At 45.1% G+C, this 26,205-nt stretch overlaps 1 protein-coding gene across 6 annotated transcripts in view; it reads right to left on the bottom strand.

Moving 5' to 3' along the window:
• Window positions 1-6,562: 6,562 nt before the first annotated feature.
• Window positions 6,563-26,205, bottom strand: part of LOC137367029 (sialic acid-binding Ig-like lectin 15) — a 48,600-nt gene continuing 28,957 nt past the window's right edge. For 3 of the 6 annotated variants that reach the window (XM_068028523.1, XM_068028522.1, XM_068028521.1), the window contains 5 exons: window positions 23,641-24,024; window positions 21,978-22,328; window positions 19,780-20,780; window positions 9,714-9,813; window positions 6,564-7,613 (listed from right to left, as the gene is read on the bottom strand). In XM_068028523.1, the coding sequence (XP_067884624.1) occupies window positions 7,556-7,613; window positions 9,714-9,813; window positions 19,780-20,254 (633 nt within the window). In that variant the 5' untranslated portion in view covers window positions 20,255-20,780; window positions 21,978-22,328; window positions 23,641-24,024 and the 3' untranslated portion in view covers window positions 6,564-7,555. Of the gene's footprint in view, window positions 7,618-9,713; window positions 9,814-19,779; window positions 20,781-21,977; window positions 22,329-23,640; window positions 24,025-26,205 lie in introns of all 6 variants that reach the window. The other 3 variants (XR_010973674.1, XM_068028524.1, XM_068028525.1) reach the window with 3 other exon arrangements.

Genomic DNA, 26,205 nt, shown 5'->3' with positions numbered 1-26,205 from the left:
TAACTGGATTACTTCTCTGAGAGTCTCATAGCTGAGCTGGATTTTTAAAGAACTCAGCCATTGGTCAAAAGCCAGCTGCTTGCTTCTTTCAAACTCCAGATAAGTTTGATTGGCTTGCTTTTTGAGGGTTCTAAACTTTTGGCGAAAGGCTTCGGGTACTAATTCATATGACCAGAGGATAGCATTTTTGGTCACTTCATAATTTAATGAACTCTCATCTGGCAACAAGGAATAAACCTCATGGGCTTTTCCAGTTAGTTTGCTTTGCGATAAGAGAGACCAGGTCTCAGATGGCCATTTTAGTTCACTTGCCAGTTTCTCAAACGACACAAAAAATACTTCCACATCTTCCTCATTGAATTGTGGAATTAACTGAATGCGTTTTAGCAATCCTGTACCCAGCCCTGAAATATGCTCCTCCATATTGGCCATTCTTTCACTGGGGTTACTCCATCACTCAAGCCGCTTCAACTCTCTTTCTTCGGATTCTTTCCGGAATATTCTTTCTCTCTCGCTCTCTCTCTCTCTCTTCCTCATTTCTTCTCCTGTCTTTCTTTCTCTCTTGCCTCTCTCTCTATTTCTTCACATTCCTTCTGAAAGGCTCTCTCTTTCTTTCTCTCCCTTTCCTCAAATTCAAGTCTCCTCTGGTCCAAGGGCGGCACAGTGGCGCAGTGGTTAGTGGTGCAGTGGTTAGCACCGCAGCCTCACAGCTCCAGTGACCCGGGTTCAATTCTGGGTACTGCCTGTGTGGAGTTTGCAAGTTCTCCCTGTGTCTGCGTGGGTTTCCTCCGGGTGCTCCGGTTTCCTCCCACATGCCAAAGACTTGCAGGTTGATAGGTAAATTGGCCATTATAAATTGCTTGCCAGTTTGCTACCCAGTATAGGTAGGTGGTAGGGAAGCATAGGGACAGGTGAGGATGTGGTAGGAATAGGATTAGTTTAAATGGGTCGTTGATGGTCGGCACAGACTCGGTGGGCCGAAGGGCCTGTTTCAGTGCTGTATCTCTAAACTAAACTAAACAATTGTATCTTTGCAAACAATACCCTGTCAGATTCTGTTTCTAACACTGCTTCTGCATCTCCTAATTCGAGAGAAAAATGGTGGGCCACTAGCCTTAGGAGTTCAGGCTTCCTATCCTTGCCACCTACTGTGATTCCACACTGCTCGGCCATTTTCCTCAACTCCTTCATAGACAGTGCTTTTAACCTATCGCAAATTACTTTACCCTGGCTTGGAGAGCTACTCACTTCAGTTGCAGACATGTTAATATTCAATAGCACACAATCACAAGAAAACCTGTATTGATCTTTGCTCGTTTTGATTGGGAAAAATTTGGCTTCTCACTTCCAATTTCACTCGTTCGTCTGTGGGTAAAATTCCTGATGCTAGCACCCAATTTCTGTTACGACCAGGTGAGAAAGATGTCTAGAGGTCTGTTACTATCTTCACCTGGTCTTATTGTAACAGGGTTGAATTTTAAACACACTCTGTTTTGAGCTCCCTTTTTGTGAATCCTTGTTCACAGCTTTCCAATTATAAGGCAAAGAAATGAGCACAAACAGGCTTTCTTTGGCTTAAAGAAGAAAAGTGAAATTTATTAAACTTACTTAATCTCTAATAAAGTTCACGCCTATGGATATACGATGCGCCCAGGCTAGCATGCACATGCGACATACACATGCAGATAGGGGCAGAAAAGAGAAGAAAAGTTTGTGGTTCACATGTTTTCACAAGATTCAGTTCCATGGGAAGGAGATGGACAGGCAGACATGTCTTTTTAGTCCAGGAGCTAACAGCCTTCAGAGTTCAAATCCTTTGTTGGAAGTTCAAATTTCAACAGCCAGCTAATCATGTGACTAAAACTGGTCTGACCACTTCTGCATTTGTGGATTCTGCTATCTTAGCACCTGGAATGCGAGCTCCCCTCACCATCAACATCTGGTAATCAAAAGTCCATTGTTGGTTGAATGGGTCAGGGCATGGTCCTTTGTCTCTTGTTCCAACACTATCTGTTATCGTGCAAATGTCTTTCCAGTCAGGAGCTTGCAATTTTAAGTTTTAATGTTCATGTGGCAGAATAATGTGTGCCTCAGTCTTGGCAGGTGAGGGTGGAGGGGCAGGTGGGGTTTGCCTGACAGTATTCTCGTGCATGAATCACAAAACGTTAGTACACAGGTACAGCAAGTAATAAAGAAGGCTAATGAAATGCTATCCTTTATTACGAGAGAAATTGAAAATAAAAGTAAGGATGTTACGCTTCAGTTACACAGGGCATTGGTGAGACCATATCGAGAAAACTGTATGCAGTTTTGGTCTCCTTATTTAAGGAAGGATGTGAATGCGTTGGAGGTGGTTCAGAGGAGATTTACAAAATAGATATCTGGAATGAGTAGGTTGTCTTATGAGGAAAGGTTGGACAGACTGGGCTTGTTTTCAATGGAGTTTAGAAGAGTGAGGGGAGACGTGATTGAAGTATATAAGATCCAGAATGATCTTGACAAGGTGGGTGTAGAAAGGATGTTTCCTCTTGTGTCCAGAACTAGGGGGGAACTGTTTTAAATTTAGGAGTCACCCTTTTAGGACAGAGATGAGGAGAAATATTTTCTCTGAGGGTTGTGCGACTTTGGAACTCTCTGCCTCAGAAGGTGGTAGAGGCAGGGTCATTGAATAAGTTTAAGGCGGGGGTAGATAGATTCTTGTTAGGCAAGGGAATCGAAGATTATCGGGGTTAGATGGTAGGTGTAGTATTCTTGTATTTCCAAAAGGCATTCAATAAGTTGCCACACAAAGAGCTAATACATGAGATAAAGCTGCATGGAGTTGGGGGTAATATTAGCATGGCAGATGATTGGTTAACAGACAGAAAGCAGAGAGCAGGGATCAACAGGGCAGTTTCAAGTTGGCAGACTGTAACTAGTGGAGTGCCAAAAGGATCAGTGCTAGGGCCTCAGCTATTTACAATTTATATTAATGACTTAGATTACGAGACTGAGAGCAATGTATCTAAGTTTGGTGATGGTACAAAGCTAGCTGGCAATGCAAGCTGTGAGGATGAGGCCGCAAAGAGATATGGACAGGTAAAGTGAGTGGGCAACAAGGTGGCAGATGGAGTACAAAGTGGGGAAGGGTGAGGTTATTCACTTTGGTAGTAAGAACTGAAATGCAGAATATTTTGTTAAAGGTGAGAAATTTTGAAATGTTGATGTTCAGAGAGACTTGGATGTACTTGCACAAGGAATGCAGAAAGTTAGCATGCACATATAGCAAGTTCAAAGTAGAGTGGAGAGCCAGGCATACCTCAAAATGAGGTGTCAACCTGGTGAAGCTACAACACAGGACTACAGGACTACGTGTGCCAAACAGTGTAAGCAGCATGTGATAGACAGAGCTAGGCAATCCCACAACCAACAGAACAGATCTAAGCTCTGCAGTCCTGCCACATCAAGTCGTGAATAATGGTGGCAGACAATTAAACAACTAAGTGGAGGAGGTAGCTCCACAAATATCCCATCCTCAATGATGGGGGAGCCCAACACATCAGTGCAAAAGATAAGTCTAAAGACATCTCAGCCTTTTCCTGAGGTCCCCAGCATCATAGGTGCCAGTCTTCAGCCAATTTGATTCACTCCAGGTGATATCAAGTAACAACTGAAGGCACTGGATACTGCAAAGGCTACGGGACCTGACAACATTCTGGCAAAAGTACTGAAGACCTGTGCTCCAGAACTTGCCGTGCCCCGAGCCAAACTGTTCCAGTACAGCTTCAACACTGGCATCGACCCTGCAATGTGGAAAATTTCCCAGATATGTCCTGTACAGGAAAATCAGGACAAATCCAACCCGGCTAATTACCACCCTATCAGTCTACTCTTAATCATCAGTAAAGTAATGGAAGGTGTCGTCGACAGTGTTATCAATTGGCACTTGTTTCGCAATAACCTGCTCACTGATGCTCAGTTTAGGTTCTGCCAGAGTCACTCAGTTCCTGACCTTTTGGTTCAAAAATGGGCAAAAGAGCTGAACTACAGAGGTGAGGTGAGAGTGACTGCTCTTGACATCAAGGCAGCATTTGACCAGGTATGGCATCAAGGAGCCCTAGCAAAACTGAGGTCAATGGGAATCAGAGGGAGAACTCTCCACTAGCTGGAGTCCTACCGAGCACAAAGGAAGATGGTTGCGGTTGTTGGAGGTCAAGCATCTCAGTCCCAGGACAGCACTGCATGTGTTCTGCAGGGTAATGTCCTAGGCCCAACCACCTTCAGCAGCTTCATCAATGACCTTCCTTCAGTCATAAGGTCAGAAGTTGGGATGCTTGCTGATGAATGCACAATGTTCAGCACCATTCGCGATTCCTCGGATACTGAAGCAGTCTGTGTAGAAATGCAGCAAAACCTGGACAATATCCAAGCTTGGGCTGATAAGTGGCAAGTAACATTCCCACCACACAAACGCCAGGCAATTACAATCTCCAAAAAGAGAGACCTCCAACATCTCCCGTTGACATTCAATGGCATTACGATTGCTGAATCCCGCACTATCAACAATCTGGGGTTATCATTGACCAGAAACTGAACAGGAGTGGCCATATAACTACCATGGCTAAAAGAGCAGATCAGAGGCTCGGAATCCTCCTGACTCCCCAAAGCTTGTCCACCAACTACAAGGCACAAGTCAGGAGTGTGATGGAATACTCTCCATTTGCCTGGATGAGTGCAGCTCCAACAACACTCAGGAAGCTTGACACCACATCCAATGAATGAATTAAAAAAAGAGAAGATATGGAAAGATGTCCTTTGTTTTGGAGTCCCAAATGCATCCAGACAGCTGTCACTGGGATCTTCCCAGAACAGTTCTTTCTAGACAATGTTGAAGATCAGTTTGGGTAGGCTTTCCAAGAAACGCAGCAACAGAGGTTCCAGATAGGCCTTACAGCAGAGGTGTGGCATTGATATAACTGTTGGCAAACAAGAGGCGCAAACCACAGCATCACGTGAGAATGAAACATGCTGCATTAGCTTTCAGTATTGTTATCAGAATGTCCAGCAAACTTTAAATTAATTCATGGGGAGATTGGGTGTGGGGATGACGATTAACCCACATCCGTCGCTAGCACTGCACGGAACAGCTAGCTTCCTGTACTCTGTCCCATCAAACATCACAGCAGGTACTGCACGGGTTCGATAGAGAGTAGCGCTCCTTCTACACAGTCCTATCAAATACTGACCTGATGGGATATAAATTTATCTCAATTACATTCGTTAAACATTCACTCCCTCCATCACTGGCAAATTGTAGCTACAACGTGTAATATCGAATGGACAACTCACCAAAGCTTCTTCAGCAGCACCTTCCAAAGCCACGAGCTAGAAGAACCAGGGCAGGAGGTACATGGAAACACCATCACTTCCACGTTCTCCTCTAAGTCACACTCCATCCAAACGTTGTTCCTTCATTGTCTCTGGGTCAAACTCCTCAAACTCCTACCCTGACAGCATTGTGGGAGGACCATCACCACACAGCCTGCAGTGATTCAACAAGAGAACCCACATGACCCACCACCACCTTCTCAAGGGTACAAAGAGCGGCGGCACAGTGGCACAGTGGTTAGCACCGCAGCCTCACAGCTCCAGCGACCTGGGTTCAATTCTGGGTACTGCCTGTGTGGAGTTTGCAAGTTCTCCCTGTGTCTGCGTGGGTTTTCTCCGGGTGCTCCGGTTTCCTCCCACAGCCAAAAGACTTGCAGGTTGGTAGGTAAATTGGCCATTATAAATTGCCCCTAGTATAGGTAGGTGGTAGGGAAATATAGGGACAGGTGGGGATGTGGTAGGAATATGGGATTAGTGTAGCATTAGTATAAAATGGGTGGTTGATGGTCGGCACAGACTCGGTGGGCCGAAGGGCCTGTTTCAGTGCTGTATCTCTAAAAAAAAAGAACAGTACAGCACAGGAACAGGCTATTCGGCCCTCCAAGCCTGCGCCGATCTTGATGCCTGCCAAAACTAACACCTTCTGCACTTCCGGGGCCCATATCCCTCTATTCCCTTCCTATTCATATTAGAATGGGCAATAAATGCTGGCCTCACCAGGGCTACCACATCCCAAAATTGGTTCTCAAGTGTTCAGTGACCAAAGGACACAGAGCTAAGAAAGAACCAGAAGCAGAAGTGAGATGAGGAGACAGTTATTTTACACAGCGAGTTGTTGTGATCTGGAATGCACTGCCTGAAAGGGCAGTGGAAGCGGATTCAATACTAATGTTAACTCTGTTTCTCACTCCACAGATGCTGCCTGATCTGTGACAAGAGGAGACATTTTTTACACAGTGAGTTCTGATCTGGAATGTTCTGCCTGATTCAATAGTAACTTTCAAAAGGGAATTGGATAAATATTTGAAAGGGAAGACTTTGCAGGGTTATGGGGAAAGAGCAGTTGAGTCGAACTAATTGGAACTCTCTTTCAAGGAGGTAGTACAGGCACAATTGGCCGAATGGCCTCCTTCTGTGCTGTATGATTCTATGAAATGTAGTAAAAGGCGATGCTAAGGAGGAGCCAAAGTACATACACAAAGAATTATTTATTGCACTGTTCACAATCATTGCAGCTCCATCATGTAACTTTGATCGACTGACAGTAAAAGCACAGATTCACTCTGAGATCAGTTATTAGATTAGATTAGATTAGAGCTACAGCACTGAAACAGGCCCTTCGGCCCACCGAGTCTGTGCCGAACATCAACCACCCATTTATACTAATCCTACACTAATCCCATATTCCTACCAAACATCCCCACCTGTCCCTATATTTCCCTACCACCTACCTACACTAGTGACAATTTATAACGGCCAATTTACCTACCAAACTGCAAGTCTTTTGGCTTGTGGGAGGAAACCGGAGCACCCGGAGAAAACCCACGCAGACACAGAGAGAACTTGCAAACTCCACACAGGCAGTACCCAGAATCGAACCCGGATCCCTGGAGCTGTGAGGCTGCAGTGCTAACCACTGCGCCACTGTGCCGCCCAGCTGACTGACCTCCAGCAGAATCTCCCGTCACAGCCGAGGAGCTAGAAACAGCAGCCAGTTCCCTGAGCAAAGCAGCTGGAATAATTGGGGTTTCAAACCTGTCCTACTCACAGTCACCTCTGCCCCATGAGCTCTCCCACTGTTTACACCATAAATAAAGCCTGGCCATTTAGACAGACTGATATTGAGAATGTTCACATTCAGATTCCATTCAGAGTAACGGGGTCATCTGGACTTTGTGTGATAGTGTAAAACGGCCAATCAGCAGCCTGCTTTATATCTCTCCCCATTTTTATTTCCATTCCAGCCAATGGCAGGGATTTAAATCGGGCTGTTGATTCGCTATCACCCATGTTACACTGTCCCACTAAGTCTAAATGATCATCACAGTGTGATGCAGAACCTTGCTGAATAGCTGATTAACAGGACGAATTTTGTACTCAGTACCCAGGATCACACAGTGAATGATGACCAAAGCAAGTCCAGTTTAAATTGCTGGATGAGATTCAGTGCAGGGCGAGTGGAACAGGTTTATATTGCGGTTTGAACATTCAGTTTCTCAGCCTCCTGCGATGGATCAGTCCTGCTCCTTTCTGGGGACAAAACAAGATTAAATAAAATGAGCCATATTAACAGTAAAATAAGAGCATTTTCAGAACCGCCATATACAACCTGCAGCTGTTTACATAGGATTCCCCATGTATTTAAAAACAGATTAGATTATCAGTGTTAAACACTGACACAATGGGTCTGATTGTTGTTCCTGTTTTCAGCAAGAACAACAACTTGCATTTATAAAGGGCGACGTTTGCTGACAACGCAACCATCAGGTGGCGCAGTACTAGCACATGCGAAAATGCAGCCTGTTCCACTGTAACATCAGTGTCTGCGACGTTCAGGCAGCTGCCAGGATTAATGATGGTTTATCTGTTTATCACAGATAAACAACTTCAACCCAAAGATCCACTCAAATATTGTCATGCTGCCACCGCCATCCCACCCCCAACAGTCTCCCCTCCCTCCTGCGCATGCGCCAGTTATTTAGTAGCTAGTCATCTTAATTCACCTAAAGTGAATTACTTTAGGAGCAGTGACTGTCATTTCATAAGCAAACATGACAGCAGACAATGGACATGTTTTGGTTGATACTCGGAGAACGTTGCACTGTTTAAACTTTCTCAGAAGGACAGCACCTCTGACAGTGCTGCACACCCTCCGTAATTCAGTGAGGTTTCAGTGCCATCCCGCTGTCCACTCACTCACTTCCCGCTTCACCCCCCATCCTGCTCTCCGGCCGCTCACTCCCCGCTTCCCCCCCCCCATCCCACTCTCCGGCTGCACACTCCCCACTTCCCCCCCCCACCATCCTGCTCTCCGGCTGCTCACTCCCCGAGCGGCCGGAGAGTGGGATGGTGGGAGGAAGAGGGGACTGAGAAGCCGGAGAGCAGGATGGGGGAGGACGAAAGCGAGGTGTGAGCGGCCGGAGAGCAGGATGGTGGGCGGAAGAGGGGAGTGAGCAGCTGGAGAGCAGGATGGTGGGCGGAAGAGGGGAGTGAGCAGCTGGAGAGCAGGATGGTGGGCGGAAGAGGGGAGTGAGCAGCTGGAGAGCAGGATGGTGGGCGGAAGAGGGGAGTGAGCAGCTGGAGAGCAGGATGGTGGGCGGAAGAGGGGAGTGAGCAGCTGGAGAGCAGGATGGTGGGCGGAAGAGGGGAGTGAGCAGCTGGAGAGCAGGGTGGCTGGAAGCGAGGAGTGGGGAGTGAGTGGGCGAGGGGGGAGAATGTTTTCCTTCGCATGCACCAGTTAGTCCTGGCAAGACGTAGGCTGAGTATGTGCAGCATCTCAGCGCAGGCGACCGTTTGCACATGTTCACAGCTTGGAGCGCTCTGATTATGTCAGCAGACCGCTGCGATGTCAGGAGTCACTTTGTTTATATAGCAAGAACAAAAACTTGCATTTATATAGCACTTTTAACATGTGCTTCACAGGAACACAATCAGGCAAAATGGAACACCGAGTCACATGAGGAGATATGAGGACAGGTGACCAAAAACTGAGTCAAAGGGAACTGCAAATCATTTTCAACACTGTGATAACCATCATTCTCATCATCTGAACAGCAGCCAATCCCCAGAGTGTTTTATTCTTTTTCCGGGTCTTGAGGTGAGTGGTTGGTGTTTTCCAGAAAGCCTTGGGGAAAGACTGAGGTTGGAAAGTGAACAGGAATCTGACTGTCAATAACCCAGCACTGCAATCAAATTCAACTCAATCAGTTTTGAACCATAATATGCCCTGAGGGCTTAACCTTGCAGATTAAACTAGACAATAGTGAATACAGGTGGTCTGGGAGATTTAATCAGGTCCCCGATAGCTCAGCAAGTTCCTGCTGTGAGGAGCTGAATCATACAGACCAGGAAGGGGCCAGTTTCCATCCCATGTCTGGGCTGAGTTAGCCAATCCCAGCTGGGCTGCAGTCGGGGCTCTCCAATTGGTCCAAGAGCTACTGGGATAGGGAAAGGAAACATTGCCCAGGGTTCCTGATCCTGCTGGGATCCAGCGACCTCTGCTGGACATGCACTGTGTGGTTGTTCATCGACCAGAATGGCTCAAGTGTTTGAATCACCACCAAAGCTCACCCATGAATCAAGCTTCAGGCATTTAAAGACAAGAGTCTCCCAGCAATATTACATACCTGGATTTATCCCTCAACAAAATAATCCACATCACTATAAGGGCGAGGAGTTTCACTCCAAGTGGAATGCACAATATCGCAATGGGGAAAGTCTCTGCAGCTGAACAGAAAGAGAAAGAAATCAAATTAGAGACAAGCAAAGGTGAGAGACCAACAATGCAGAGACAATTAATCAAAGTCTGTGGATAATTGTGAATCTCGATTGCAGGACAGAAATATCGTGATGGACCTCAATTAAGCGAAGAGTATGGACTGTGAATGAAAATGGCAATTGGAGTGTATGAATAATATAGTTCCTTACACTGACAGGGATTAATCCTGTAGAAATTCAATTCTGGGTACTGCCTGTGCGGAGTTTGCAAGTTCTCCCTGTGACCGTGTGGGCTTCCTCCGGGTGCTCCGGTTTCCTCCCACAGCCAAAGACTTGAGGGTTGATAGGTAAATTGGCCATTGTAAAATTGCCTCCAGTGTAGGTAGATGTTAGGAGAATTGAGGGAAGGTAGGGATGTGAGAGGGAATATGGGGTTAATGTAGGATAAGTATAAATGGGTGGTTGATGGTCGGTGCTGACTCGGTGGGCCGAAGGGCCTGTTTCGGTGCTGTATCTTTCTATGACTCTAATAAAAAAACTTACAGTGACAGGGATTAATACAGTAGTATTTACAGTGACAAGTTAATACTGTTGTATTTACAATGAAAAGGTTTAATACTGTCACCCTTCGAGCATAAAAAGATAGCATGCAGGTACAGCAAGCAGTTAGGAAGGCAAATGGCATGTTGGCCTTTATTGCAAGGGGATTGGAGTACAGGAATAAAGAAGTCTTGCTATAATTGTACAGGGATTTGGTGAGACCACATCTGGAACACTGTGTGCATTTTTGGTCTCCACATTTAAAAAAGGATATACTTGCATTGGAGAGGTTGCAGCGAAGGTTCACTAAATTGGTCCCTGGGATGAGGGGGTTGTCCTATGATGAAAGGCTGTGTAAATTGGGACTACATTCTCTGGAGTTTCGAAAAATGTGAGGCATCTCATTGAAATGTACATGATTCTGAAAGTTCTGGATCGGGTAGACACTGAGAGATTGTTTCCGCCATGCGGGGAATCTAAAACAAGATGTTATAACCGAGGCAGGAGGAGTGCACTGTTAATTCAGTCCCACTTCTCCACAGGTCACAACATGTATTTAAATTTTCCCACTTACTGAAACAGCCAATCTATTTTACTTCAGAATAAAGCACACCAACCAGATATTTTTTAATAAACAACAAAATTATCCATTTATTATAAACTAAGTCTTAACCAATAATGAAGTAAACATATGCATGAATTGAAATATTAAAACCCTTTATTTTTATCCTCGCCCTCACACACTCACATAAACAACCGGTTAACCGGGAGAAAAAATGATTTTTGTTTACAACTGTTACAGTTGGAAGGAATAAAAAACTGAGACTGAAGAGAAGGTATGGAAGTCCTCTGTGTTGGCGAGGTGTCCCAAAGGCGAATAGGTGGCTGCCACTGGGAATCGTCCTAGAACAGTTCTTTCCAACAATGTTGATGAACAGTCTAGGTAGGTTTTCAAGAGATGCAGCTACGGAAGGCATTGCATAAGTCTTACATCAGATGTGCAGTAACAAAGGTTTCAATTCTTGCACATTCTATGCAAAGTTCTTTCAAAGATGCAAGGTTTCTGAAAACATTCAGGATTTCTTCAAATACAGGGAGGCAACAATACAACTTGATGCAGGAATTCTTTAAAGAGAGAGCTGTTTTCTTCTGGCAGGTCAGGAAGCAAATTTCTTTCTGTTCTTGGCCAAACAACCACTGGCCTTTCTTAAGAGTTCAAAATGAAACAAAAACTTTTCCAGAGGCAGGCTGTATGACAACCTGAAATCTTGGTTTGTCATTTCCTTGTAAACATCCTTTTCAGAGTCACAGCACAAACACCCTGCTGGGTTATTTGCAAACCGATGTTTTTCAGTAAAATTTGTTTAATGGTCAACCTTCTGTTGACCTTCCCATAAAAAAACATCCAAAGTTCAGCTTCTTGAAGATTCCAGCATCCATGGAATCCTTTTCAGTTTTTAAAATATAGATTCTCAAGTTATAACAAAAAATGGAAACCCTCGTAACAACAGGGGCACAGTCTCAGGATAAGGACTGTGTTACGATCAGGTGAGAAAGAGGTCTAGGATTCCCTTTCGGCCTTCACCTGGTATTACTGTAACAGGGTTTTATTTCAAATACACTGTGTTTTTAGCTCTCCCTTGGTGAACTCTTGTTCACAGCTTTCCAATTATAAGGCAATGAAACCAGCACAAACAGGTTTTCTTAGGTTTAAAGAAGAAAAGTGAAATTTTATTAAACTTAAACTCTAATTCAGTTAATGCCTATGGATGCACGACGCGCCCATGCTAGCATGCATACGTGGTATACACATGCAGATAGGGACAGAAAAGAGCAGAAGAAATAAAGCGTAAAAGCTTACAGCAATATCTGAAGAGTTTTTGTTACAGGTCTTCGAACTCACTGCAGAGTCCTTGCTTGTAAGCAGATCTTGCTTTTCATTGGGGCCCAGTATTCTTCTTAAACCTTGTTCACTGTAGGAGACTTTTCTCTCTTGGGGTTCATGTGTCTTCAATGGATTCAGAAGCTGGTGAGAAAGCGATGGGAGCAGGCAGACAGACAGACAGGAGGTCTTCTTCAGTCTGGGAGTAAACAGTTTTCTGCAGATTCTCAGTTCAAAACTGTACAAATCAGAAATAAATCGAGATGCCAACCAAGCAGGTTAGTCATGTGACTAACTGGTCTGACCACATCTGTTTGTGGATTGTATTGGAGCAGGGGATAGCTCCTTTGTTCCAAAAATATCTTTCCAGCCAGGGGCCTGGTAACCCATTGTCACAGGCCTTCTCTTCTTCCCAACAACAATTTGAAATTTAATGTCCGTGTGGTGAAATTAATGTGCCTCATTCTTGGCAGGTGGGGGGCCCAGTATGACAACTGAGATGAGAAATTACTTCACTCAAGGGGTTGTGAATCTTTGGAATTCTCTACCCCAGAGGGTTGCGGATGCTCCATCACTGAATATATTTAAGGCTGAGACTGAGGCTGGGCGGGAAAGTGGAATTGAAGCCCAAGATCAGCCATGATCATATTGAATGGCGGAGCAGGCTTGACGGGTCACATGGTCTATTCCTGCTGCTATTTCTTTTGTTCTTGTGAGCCTGCTCCGCCTTTCGATAAGATTATTCCTGATCTGGTTGTGATCCTAACTCCACTTTCCTGTCTGTCCCCCCCCATAACCCTTGACTCCCTTGTCTATCAAAAATCCATCTAACTCAGCTTTGAATAAACTCATTGACCCTGCCTCCACTGCTTTCTGGGGAACAGAATTCCACAGACTAATGACCGTTCGAGAAAAAGAAATTCTCCTCATCGCCATCTTAAAAGGGAGAGCTCTTATTCTTAAACTGTGTCCCCTAGTTCTCGTCTCCCCCACAAGAGAAAACACCCTCCCAGTATACACTCTATCACGTCCCCTCAGGAACCTATATGTTTCAGTAAGATCACCTCTCATTGTTCTAACCTCCAACAAGTCTCGGCCCAACCTGTTCAACCTTTCTTCATAAGATAAGCTCTCCATCCCCAGAATTAGTCGAGTGATCCGTCTCTGAACTGCTTCTAACACAATTATATCCTTTTCAAATAAGGAGACCAAAACTGCACACAGTTCTCCAGATGTGGTCTCACAAGGCCCTGTCCAGCTGCAGTAAAACTTACCCACTTTGACACACAATTTCCCTTGCAATAAACATCAATGTTCCATTTACCTTCCTAATCACTTGCTGTACCTGCATATTAACCTTTTGTGATTCATGTACCAGGACACCCAGATCCCTCTGTACCACCGGGTTCTGCAATCTCTCTCCATTTAAATAGTATACCGCTTTTCTAAGCTTCCTGTCAAAGTGGACAAGTTCACATTTTCCCACATTATACTCCATCTGCTAAATTTTTACCCACTCACTTAATCTATTTATATCCTTTTGTAAACTCTTTATGTCCTCTTGACAGCTTACTTCCTATCTTGGTGTCCTGGGCAAATTTAGCAACCATACATTTGGTCTCTTTTTATTTATATTTTATTTAGCGATACAGCACTGAAACAGGCCCTTTGGCCCACTGAGTCTGTCCCGACTAACCCTACAGTAATCCCATATTCCCTACCACCTGCCTACACTAGGAGCAATTTACAATGGCCAATTTACCTATCACCTGTGGGAGGAAACCGGAGCACCCGGCGAAAACCCACGCGGTCACAGGGAGAACTTGCAAACTCCACACAGGCAGTACCCAGAATCGAACCCGGGTCCCTGGAGCTGTGAAGTTGCGGTGCTAACCACTGTGCCGCCCCAATTCATTGACATAAATTTAAAATAGTTGAGGCACCCGCACTGAACCCTGTGGCACTCCACTTGTTACATCTTGTCAACCTGAAAAAGACCCATTTATCCCTACTCTCTGCTTCATGTTAACTAACTAGTCTTTTATTCATGCTAATATGTTACTTCCTACACCATGTGCTCTTATCTTGTGTAGTAACCTTTTATGTGACACCTTATCAAATACCTTTTGGAAGTCCAAGTACACCACAACTACAGATTCCCCTTTATCCACCTCGCTTGTGAATTCCTCAAAGAACTTTAATAAATTAGTTAAACATGATTTCCCTTTTACAAAACCATGTTGAGTCTGTCAGATCCCATTATGATTTTCGAAGTATCCTTCTATAAACTCCTTAATAATGGATTCTAGCAATTTCCCTATGATATATGTTAGACGAACTGGCCTATAGTTTCCTGCTTCCTGTCTCCCTCCTTTCTTGAATGAAGATTTTACATTTGCTATTTTGCAATCCGCTCAGACCCTTCCAGAATCTATGAATTTTGGAAGATTATAAACAAAGCCTCTACTCTGTCTGCAGCCACTTCTTTTAAGACCCTAGGATGCAGACCATCTGATCCTGGGGAGTTGTCAACCTTTGGGCCTAATAGTTTTCCCAGCAGCTTTTCCCTGGTGATGGTGATTGTTTTAAATTTCTCCCTCCCTTTCACCTCCTGATTTTCAAGTATCTTTGGCAGGTTTTCTCAGTCTTCTGCAGTGAAAACAGATACAAAATACCTGTTCAACACCTCCGCTATTTCCTTGTTTACCATGATCAATTACCCAGACTCACACTCTAGAGAACCAATTCTAGCTTTAGTTACTCTTTTCTTATTTAAATACATGTAGAAACCCTTACAATCTGTTTTTATATCACCAGCTAGTTCTCTCTCAGACTGTCCAAGCTTCTGACACAGCACTAACCTTTGCAGATTTATACAGTGTTTCTTTCATTTGATACTATCCTCAACTTGCTTATTTAACCATGGATGATGCATGTTTCTCAAAGAATCATTCTTTCCACTCAAATAAATCTTTGCTGAGAGTTATTAAATATCTCCCTAAAAGTCTGCCACTGCATCTCTACTGTCCTACCTTTTAACCTAGTTTCCCAGTTCACTTTAGATAACTCTGCCTTCATAGGAACATAGGAGCAGGAGTAGGCCATTCAGCCCATCCAGCCTGCCCTGCCATTCAAGATGATCATGGCTGATCATCCACTTCAATGCATTTTTCCCACATTATCCCCATATCCCCTTATGTCATTGGTATTTAGAAATCTGTCAATCTCTGCTTTAAACACACTCAATGACTGAGCTTCCACAGCCCTCTGGGGTAGAGAATTCCAACGATTCACAACCCTCTGAGTAAAGAAATCTCTCCTCATTTCTGTCCTAAGTGGCTTCCCGCTTATTTTGAAATTGTGTCCCCTGGTTCGAGACTCCTCACCCAGGGGAAACATCATGGCTGCATCTACTCTGTCTATCCCTTTAAGTATTTTGTAGGTTTCAATTAGTTTTTTTCACACTTTTTGGGATTTTCTTCTCCCTGCTGCTTTCACATGCGTTCAAATCCTCTGAAGAAGGAATTTTCCTCCACACAAGATCAGGGGGCAGGTTGTTCAACCTTGCCCGTCTAAGAGCCAAGTCCAAAGTACGGAAAGTCCTCATCAGAGAACTCCTCTTTGCTGACGATGCTGCTTTAACATCTCACACTGAAGAATGCCTGCAGAGTCTCATCGACAGGTTTGCGTCTGCCTGCAATGAATTTGGCCTAACCATCAGCCTCAAGAAAACGAACATCATGGGGCAGGATGTCAGAAATGCTCCATCCATCAATATTGGCGACCACGCTCTGGAAGTGGTTCAAGAGTTCACCTACCTAGGCTCAACTATCACCAGTAACCTGTCTCTAGATGCAGAAATCAACAAGCGCATGGGTAAGGCTTCCACTGCTATGTCCAGACTGGCCAAGAGAGTGTGGGAAAATGGCGCACTGACACGGAACACAAAAGTCCGAGTGTATCAGGCCTGTGTCCTCAGTACCTTGCTCTACGGCAGCGAGGCCTGGACAACGTATGCCAGACAAGAGCGACGTCTCAATTCATTCCATCTTCGCTGCCTTCGGAGAATACTTGGCATCAGGTGGCAGGACTATATCTCCAACACAGAAGTCCTTGAAGCGGCCAACACCCCCAGCTTATACACACTACTGAGTCAGCGGCGCTTGAGATGGCTTGGCCATGTGAGCCGCATGAAAGATGGCAGGATCCCCAAAGACACATTGTACAGCGAGCTCGCCACTGGTATCAGACCCACCGGCCGTCCATGTCTCCGTTATAAAGACGTCTGCAAACGCGACATGAAATCGTGTGACATTGATCACAAGTCGTGGGAGTCAGTTGCCAGCATTCGCCAGAGCTGGCGGGCAGCCATAAAGACAGGGCTAAATTGTGGCGAGTCGAAGAGACTTAGTAGTTGGCAGGAAAAAAGACAGAGGCGCAAGGGGAGAGCCAACTGTGCAACAGCCCCAACAAACAAATTTCTCTGCAGCACCTGTGGAAGAGCCTGTCACTCCAGAATTGGCCTTTATAGCCACTCCAGGCGCTGCTTCACAAACCACTGACCACCTCCAGGCGCGTATCCATTGGCTCTCGAGATAAGGAGGCCCAAAAGAAAAAGAAAAAGAAAGAAATCCATGCCAGTAGATTACCTCCTATCCCATGTGCTTTAATTTTGCTAAACAACCTCCTGTGGGGGACTTTATCAAAAGCCTTCTGAAAATCCAGGTATACCACTCTGCTTTATCAATTCTGTTAGTAACATCCTCAAAAAACTTCAACAGGTTCATCAAACATGATTTCCCATTCATAAATCCATGTTGACTATGCCCAATCAGATCATTATTATCCAAGTGTCCATTTATCACATCCTTTAGAATAGATTCTAGCATTTTCCCAATGACCGATGTAAGGCTAACAGGTCTGTAATTCCCTGTTTTCTCTCCCTCCCTTCTTAAATAGTGGGATGACATTTGCAACCTTCCAATCTGCAGGAATTGCTCCAGAATCTATAGAATTTTGGAAGATGATCACCAATGCATCCACTATCTCCATAGCTACCTTTTTAAACACTCTGGGATGTAGAATATCAGGTCCCGGGGACTTAACAACCTTCAGCCCCATTAATTTCTCCAATACAATCTTCTTACTAATACTAATTTCCTTCAATTCCTCATTCCCCCTAACCCCTTGGATCTCTAATTCTGGGAAATTTCTTATATCTTCCTCAGGGAAGACAGACACAAAATAATTATTTAGCTTCTCTGCCATTTCTCTATTCCCATTATAAATTGTCCTTACTCTGCCTGTAATGGACCCACATTTGTCTTTTTCCTTTTTACGTACCTGTAGAAGCTTTTACAGTCTGATTTTATATTTTTTGCTGGCATACTCTTGTATTTACCTTTATTTAGGTTTAAACACTAGTCTTAGGCCCACACATCTCCCCTTCAAACTGAATGTGAAATTCTCTCATGTTATAATCACTGTCACCTAGAGGCTCCTTTACCATGAGGTTAATGACCAATCCTGTCTGATTGCACATTACCAGGTCTAGAATAGCATGCTCCCTAGTTGGTTCCAGAACGTACTGCTCTGTGAAATTGTCCGAAATACACTCTGTGAACTCATTTTTCAAGCAACATTTGCCAATCTGATTCGTCCAATCTATATAGATTAAAATCACCCATGTGATTGCAGTACCTTTCTTACAGGCCCCATTTATTTCTTCCTGTATACTCTGTCATACAGTGTAGCAACTGTTCATTACGAATGCTGTGTGCATTCAGATACAGCGCCTTTAACTCTCTCTTTATACCATTTCTGCCATCTCTGGTCTTCTCTGCTGGTACACTCTTAAGCTTGCCGCACTCTGGTTATCACTACTTAATTCGCCACTCTGCTCGATTACCTTATCGTTTTCATTTGATTTACCACATCTCCTCTCACATGATCTCTTCCCCCCACTCTTTGGCCTACTTGTCTCGAGAGACAATGGGTAAGCGCCTGGAGGTGGTCAGTGGTTTGTGGAGCAGCGCCTGGAGTGGCTATAAAGGCCAATTCTAGAGTGACAGACTCTTCCACAGGCGCTGCAGATAAAATTGGTTGTCAGGGCTGTTACACAGTTGGCTCTCCCCTTGCGCTTCTGTTCTTTTTCCGGCCAACTGCTCAGTATCTTCGACTCGCCACGCTTTACCCCGCCTTTATGGCTGCCCGCCAGCTCTGGCGATCACTGGCAACTGACTCCCACGACTTGTGAATAATGTCACAGGACGTCATGTCGCGTTTGCAGACGTCTTTAAAGCGGAGACATGGACAGCTGGTGGGTCTGATACCAGTGACGAGCTCGCTGTACAATGTGTCCTTTGGGATCCTGCCATCTTCCATGCGGCTCACATGGCCAAGCCATCTCAAGTACCGCTGACTCAGTAGTGTGTACAAGCTGGGGATGTTGGCCGCCTCGAACACTTCTGTGTTGGAGATACGGTCCTGCCACCTGATGCCAAGGATTCTCCGGAGGCAGTGAAGATGGAATGAATTGAGACGTCGCTCTTGGCTGACATACTTTGTCCAGGCCTCGCTGCTGTAGAGCAAGGTACTGAGGATACAGGCTTGATACACTCGGACTTTTGTGTTCCGTGTCAGTGCGCCATTTTCCCACACTCTCTTGGCCAGTCTGGACATAGCAGTGGAAGCCTTTCCCATGCGCTTGTTGATTTCTGCATCCAGAGACAGGTTACTGGTGATAGTTGAGCCCAGCTAGGTGAACTCTTGAACCACTTCCAGAGCATGGTCACTGATATTGATGGATGGAGCATTTCTGACGTCCTGTCCCATGATGTTCGTTTTCTTGAGGCTGATGGTTAGGCCAAATTCATTGCAGGCAGCCGCAAACCTGTCAATGAAACTCTGCAGGCACTCTTCCGTGTGAGATGTTAAAGCAGCATCGTCAGCAAAGAGGAGTTCCCTGATGAGGACTTTCTGTACTTTGGTCTTCGCTCTTAGACGGGCAAGGTTGAACAACCTGCCATCTGATCTTGCGTGGAGGAAAATTCCTTCTTCTGAAGACTTGAACACATGAGAGAGCAGCAGGGAGAAGAAGATCTCAAACAGTGTGGGTGCGAGAACACAGCCCTGTTTCACGCCACTCAGGATAGGAAAGGGGTCTGATGAGGCGCCGCTATGCTGAATTGTGCCTTTCATATTGTCATGGAATGAGGTGATGATATTTAGTAGCTTTGGTGGACATCCGATCTTTTCTAGTAGTCTGAAGAGACCACGTCTGCTGATGAGGTCAAAGGCTTTGGTGAGATCAATGACAGCAACGTAGAGGGGCATCTGTTGTTCACGGCATTTCTCCTGTATCTGACGAAGGGAGAACAGCATGTCAGTGGTGGATCTCTCTGCTCGAAAACCACACTGTGCCTCAGGGTAGACACGCTCAGCCAGCTTCTGGAGCCTGTTTAAAGCAACTCGAGCGAAGACTTTACCCACTATGCTGAGCAGGGAGATTTCACAGTAGTTGTTGCATTCACCGCGGTCACCTTTGTTCTTACAGAGGTTGATGATATTGGCATCGCGCATGTCATGTGGTACTGCTCCCTCATCCCAGCACAGGCAAAGCAGTTTGTACAGTGCTGAAAGTATAGCAGTCTTGGCACTCTTGATTATTTCAGGGGTAATGCCGTCCTTCCCAGGGGCTTTTCCGTTGGCTAAAGGATCAATGGCATCACTGAGTTCCGATTTTGATGGCTGTACATCCAGCTCATCCATGACTGGCAGAGACTGGGCTGCATTGAGGATGGTCTCAGTGACAACATTTTCCCTGGAGTACAGCTCTCGGTAGTGCTCAACCCAGCGGTCCATTTGCTTGCCTTGGTCAGTGATTGTGTCCCCTGATTTAGATTTGAGGGGGGGCGATCTTCTTGATGGTTGGCCCAAAAGCTCTCTTAATGCCATCAAACATTCCTCTGATGTTTCCGGTGTCAGAGGCCAGCTGAATATGACTGCATAGGTGTTGCCAGTAGTCATTTGTGCAGCGCCTGACTGTTCTTTGTGCAGTGCTTCTGGCTGCTTTAAGTGCTACGGATGTTAACTCGCTGGGGGCTTTCTTGTCGTTCAGCAGTGCAATGCACTTAGCGGCTATGACAGGTTCCAGCTCTTCAAAGTGAGATTGAAACCAGTCTGCATTCTGCTTCACACGTTTGCCATAGGTGGTCATTGCTGAGTCATAGATGGTGTCTCTGATGTGGGCCCACTTGGTCTCTGCATCCCCTGAGGGAGTGTTTTGAAGGGCTTTTTCAAGTGAATTTAGAAACTTATGTAACAGCTGTGGATAAGAAATTCTGCTCGTGTTGATGCGCGGGCGGCCCTACTGCTTGGAGTGATGCAGCTTTTTTGGTTTGAGTCTAACTTTGCTGCACACCAGGGAGTGGTCGGTGTCGCAGTCCGCACTGTGGAAGCTGCGTGTGATTTGAACGCTGTTTAGAGAGGCTCGCCTTGTGACGATGAGGTCCAGCTGGTGCCAACGACGTGATCTTGGGTGCCTCCAAGAAACCTGGTGACAGGGTTTAGTGTGAAAGAACAAGTTGGTGATGCAGAGGTTATGATAGGTACACAACTCAAGCAGTCTCTGTCCATTCTCATTCATCCTTCCTTTTAGTGTAAAAGCCCTCTCTACTGCCCTAGTTATATGACTCGACAGAACACTGGTCCCAACATGGTTCAGATGAAGACCGTGCCAACGGTACAGCTCCCACATTCCCCAGTACAGGTGCCAGTGCCCCATAAATCAAAACCCAGTTCTCCCTCATCACTCTTTGAGCGATGCATTTAACTATCTAATCTTATTTACCCTCCGCCAATATGCTCGTGGCTCAGGTAATACCCCAGAGGTTATTTCCTTTGTGGTCCTGCTTTTTAATTTAGCTTCTAGCTGCTCATACTCGCTTTGCAGAACCTTTTTCCTGGTTCTATAAATACGTTGTTGGTACCCATGGGGATGATGACAACTGGATCCTCCCCCTCCCACTGCAAGTTCCTCTCCAGCCCTGAGCCGATGTCCCGATCCCTGGCACCGGACAGATAGAGAGAAACTATTTCCTCTGGTGGGAGAGTCCAGAACAAGGGGCCATAACCTTCAAATTAGAGCTAGGCTGTTTGGGGTGATGTCAGGAAGGACTTCTTCACACAAAGGATAATGGAAATCTGAAACTCTCCCTGGAAAAGCTATTGATGCTGGGAATGTATTGAAAATTTCAACACTGAGATTGATAGATTTTGTTCGACAAGGGTAGGAAGGGTTCCAGAAACAAGTTCATTAAATGGAGTTAAGATGCAGGTCAGCCAGGAAGTCAGTGAATGACAGAACTTTGTTTTTGAAGTGTAGTCACTGTTTTAATGCAGGATACACAGCAGATAATTTGCACACAGCAAGATCCCATAAACAGCAATGAGATAATTATCAGACTATGGTTTGATGATGTTGGTTCAGAGATAAATATTGACCAGGACATTAGGTCAACTCCCATACTCTTCCAGATAAGGCCTTACTTTAATATCTCTTCTCATACACAGTACCTTAAACAGTGTCACATTCCATCAGTATTGCATTGGAGTGTCTTGAACCCACAACCGACTGACTCAGAGGTGAGAGTGATAACCACTGAGCCACAGCTGATGAGTGTTTTATATTACACTGCTCACCCTCTTGTACAACCTCGATACACTGGAGAATGTGGGAATGGTTTCTTACCATGTACAACCAGCAGCTGTGTCTCAGTCTGGATCAGATATTGATAATTGTCCAATGATGTGTATTCCACTAGACACAGGTAAGTGTGATTGTCATTCACACTCAGCTGGTTTATCCTGGTTGAGGCGTTTCCCTCCTGTGGATTCCCGATGAGCTCGTACCGATTTCCACCATTTGCAGTTGTCCAAGATCCATTTGATTGGGCTCTGAATGTGACTATGTGTTGGTAGGGCTCCTTCTTCATCCATGTAACAGTGGACAGGGTGCGGTAACTCCTGGGTGTGAACATACAGGGCAATGTAACTGAAGCTCCCTCGGTCCCAGTCACCACTGAGACATTTCCACTAGCAGCTGAGGAAAGGACAGACATTAGAATGGATCAGTGTCTTCACAGATCACAGAATTGCTACACTGCAGAAGGAGACCATTCAGCCCAACATGTCTGCACCGGCTCACCGAAAGAGCAATTCACTTCCTGCTATTCCCCCCGCCTTCTCCCCAAAACCCTGCACATTCTTCCTTTATTTCAATCTAATTCCCTTTTAAATGTTTCAATTGAACCTCCCTCCACCACACAGTGAGGCAGCAAAATCCAGGTCTTGATGAGAACTTTAATTTATTTCAGTTCTGAGCTCTCCCTGTGGTCCAGTAGGTAGAGGCATTGCCCAGTGTAGTACTCAGCCAGTGGAGATCCCAGGGATTGTGGGCTCAGGGGGCCGGGTAGCAGAACAGATTGAAAGATGGTGACAAAACAGGAAACAGAGGGTAAGAGGTCAGGGACGTTTCTCAGACTAGCAGAAAGTGGGAAGTGGTTTGACTTGTACTGAATGGTTTTGTTAATACAACCCAATGCCCTGTTTGTTTTGTCAATGGCTTCACTGCATTGGTTGTGAATTTTGAGTGATGTGTGTACATTAACAGTCTCGATCCTTTTCTCTCTCAGCCACTTTCTGTATTATTCCCTGTAAATGTTCAGTGAATTCCGTGTTGATCCTACCTACCCGCATCACACTGCATTTGTCTCGGTTAAATATCATTTCCCATTGGTCCCAGAAATGCCCAGAAGATTCAATCGATTTGAGGGGCAACATCGGGGGAAGGTTAAGGTGCGGCTAATGGCACCTCAGCCAGTGCAGCACTCCCTCGGTACTGCCCTGAAGTGTGAGCTGAGCAGCAATGACCCAATTGACATCGTCTCCCTGTGATCCACCCGCCAATTCTCCACTGAGAATATATGAAGTGGTGGAACAGGTCCAATCAGCTTTGAGCTGGACACTGCAGGCCTACAGCACTGAGACTGAGATGGACATGCTGCACTTACCCAATGTCCAAACTGAAATAGCTCATTATCCTAAAATATTATTACTGATCTCACCCAGATGGCCTTCCTTACAGCACAAGCCTGGTCAATGAGTGGCAATGGACTATTTGACTGTGGAGAGCATCACATGCTGGCCCATTGTCTTATTCAATGTCCAATAAGACACCTTCCAGCAGGAGTGTCTGGAGAGTGATCAGGAGCAGGAATCCCGGGCAATATTCCCCTTTCAAAGCCCGGGATTGCTGAGAGTTTATTTACCCATGTGGTTCAGGACCAGACCAGGTGGAGTCTTTAGCCATTGAGCTATCGGGGCAGCTGCAGCCCCTGAACATTGTTCCTCACCTTCCACTCTCAGACTCGTTAGTTTCAGTACATTAATATTTCCAATATTGAGCTCCACACGACACTGATAAGGACCGCTGTCCGCCCGGATCAGCCGCTCCATCATTATTGAGACATCTTTGTTATTGAAGTTCCCCACGAATCTGAATCGATTCCCGCCGTCCTGCTGTATCACATTCTCACACAGCTCACTCTGTGAATGGCCCGGACCAGAATATGTACACTTAAAAATAACATTGTAACGGCCTTTGTACTATATCACAGAGCCGGTGACCGTCTGATCAGGGTGTGGGTGGGTGAAAGTACACGGCAAGACAGCGGACCCTCCTTCCTCAACACTCACATCATCCGCAGTGCTCATTGTCCAACCATTAGCAGAAACCTCTGTGGAGAGAGAGAGAGAGCGAGAATGTTAAAACAGCACAGGGACAGAGAATACTGTTTCAAAATCAAACTGTGAGACAATATACTGATTGTGATCTAGTGACAGCAGATATAACATCATATGGTCAGATTGGGATGGTTTATACACAGACATCAGACACGAGTGAGTTACAGGCTAGAATATAACAGAGGGGTTTGGGTAGTTTATACATAGAATAATGGATAAATAACAGTGAGTTACAGGCTGGAATATAACAGAGGGGTTTGGGTAGTTTGTACATTAAATAATGGATAAATAACAGTGAGTTACAGGCTGGAATATAACAGAGGGGTTCAGATGGTTTATAGTTGATGGGTTCAAAACCAAGATAGACAGGTGAAACAGAATGTGAGCAATGGGGGCCTTTAATGAGGAGATATTTCAGGTACAGGCTAAAAACATTCCTAGGATGGCGAAAGGAAGAACATCCAATACTACAGCTTCTTGGATGACTAAAGATATTGAGTTTAAAATGGGACAGGAAAAGAAGGTTTATGATCAATGTCTGATTCATTATACCAAGAGAGTCAGTACTGAAAGTGTTTGGGAGACCTGAAAAAGGAAAGAAGACAAAGAGAATGTATGAGAAAATATAAGTGGGTAACATAAAGTTTTTTTTAAATTCCTGTGGGCATCACTGGCAAGGCCAGCATTTGTTCCCCATCCCTAATTGCCCCAGACAATTGAGTGACTTGCTGGGCTATTTCAGAGGGCAGTTCAGAGTCAACCACATTGCTGTGGGTTTGCAGTCACCTATAGGCCAGACAAGGACATTAGTGAACCAAATGTTTTTGTTAATGGCAAGTGATAATAGTTTTATGGCACCATTCTTGAAAGTGGCAATTATTTTGAGATTCTTTTCAATTATTTGAAATTAAATTCCACCAGCTGCTATGGTGGGATTTGAACACATGCCCCAGGGGAATTAGCCTGGGCTTCTAGATTATTACATCAGTGACAGCACCACTGAACCACTGTCACCCTCAATCTCTGATCTATTCTTGTAGCCATAGTATTTATATGGCTGGTCCAGTTAAGTTTCTTCTGAATCCCTCCAGGATGTTGATGGTGGAGTATTCAACGATGGTAATGCTGTAGAATGTCAAGGGCTGATGGTTAGATTCTCTCTTGTTGGAGATGGTCATTGCCTGGCAATTCTGTGGTGCGAATGTTACTTTCCACTTATCAGCCCAAGCCTGAATGTTGTCCATGTCTTGCTACATGCAGGCTTGAACTGCTTCAGATTCTGAGGAGTCACAAAAGGTGCTGAACATTGCACAATCATCAGGGATCATCCCCACTTCAGAGCTTATGATGGAGAGAAGGTCATTGATGAAGCAGCTGAAGATGGTTGGACCTGGTACACTACTCTGAGGATCTCCTGCATCTGGGCCTGAGATGATTGGCCTCCAACAAGCATAAACATCTGGAACACTAAAGTCCTTTCTAAACATAGTAGATGGATAGTCAGAGGAAAGGTTCTGGTGATTAGGGACCAGAAAATAAATGGTGTGGAGGCAGAGGGCATGGCTGAGGTACTGAATGAACATTTCTCCCCAAAATAGGAGGAAGCTGCCGGTGTCACAGTAATGGAGGAGGTAGTAGAGAAATTGACTCGGAGAAACGAGATAAAGAGGAAGTACTTGAAAGGTTAGCAGTGTCCAAAGTAGAAAAGTCACCCAGACCAGATGTGGGAAGCATCCTAGATTCCTGAGGGATAAGGATGGAAATAGCAGAAGCTGTGGCTACAATCGTCCAATCCTCTTTCAATATGGGAGTGATGCCAGAGGGCTGGCAGGTTGTAAATGTTACACCCCTGTTCAAAAAGGAGGAGAGGGATAAACCTAATAACTACAGGCCAGTCAGCCTAATGTCAGTGGGTAGATTGGGGGCTGTGGGGTGGGGGAGAAACTATTCCAGACAATAATCTAAGACAAAACTAGTTGTCACTTAGAAAAATATGGGTTAACAAATGTCAGCCAGCACAGATCTGTTAAAGGCAAATAATTTCTGACAACTTGATTGAGTTCTTTGATGAAGTAATAACCTGGACTTTGGTATACAAGGCATAATTTCAAAGTTTGCAGATGACACGAAACAAAGAAATGAGGGGAATGGTAAAGAATTCAGGAGGACATAAA

Source organism: Heterodontus francisci, unplaced genomic scaffold (assembly GCF_036365525.1).
Source record: "Heterodontus francisci isolate sHetFra1 unplaced genomic scaffold, sHetFra1.hap1 HAP1_SCAFFOLD_736, whole genome shotgun sequence".
In the NCBI taxonomy this organism is placed as follows: domain Eukaryota; kingdom Metazoa; phylum Chordata; class Chondrichthyes; order Heterodontiformes; family Heterodontidae; genus Heterodontus; species Heterodontus francisci.
This window is presented reverse-complemented; position numbering and strand designations above follow the sequence as displayed.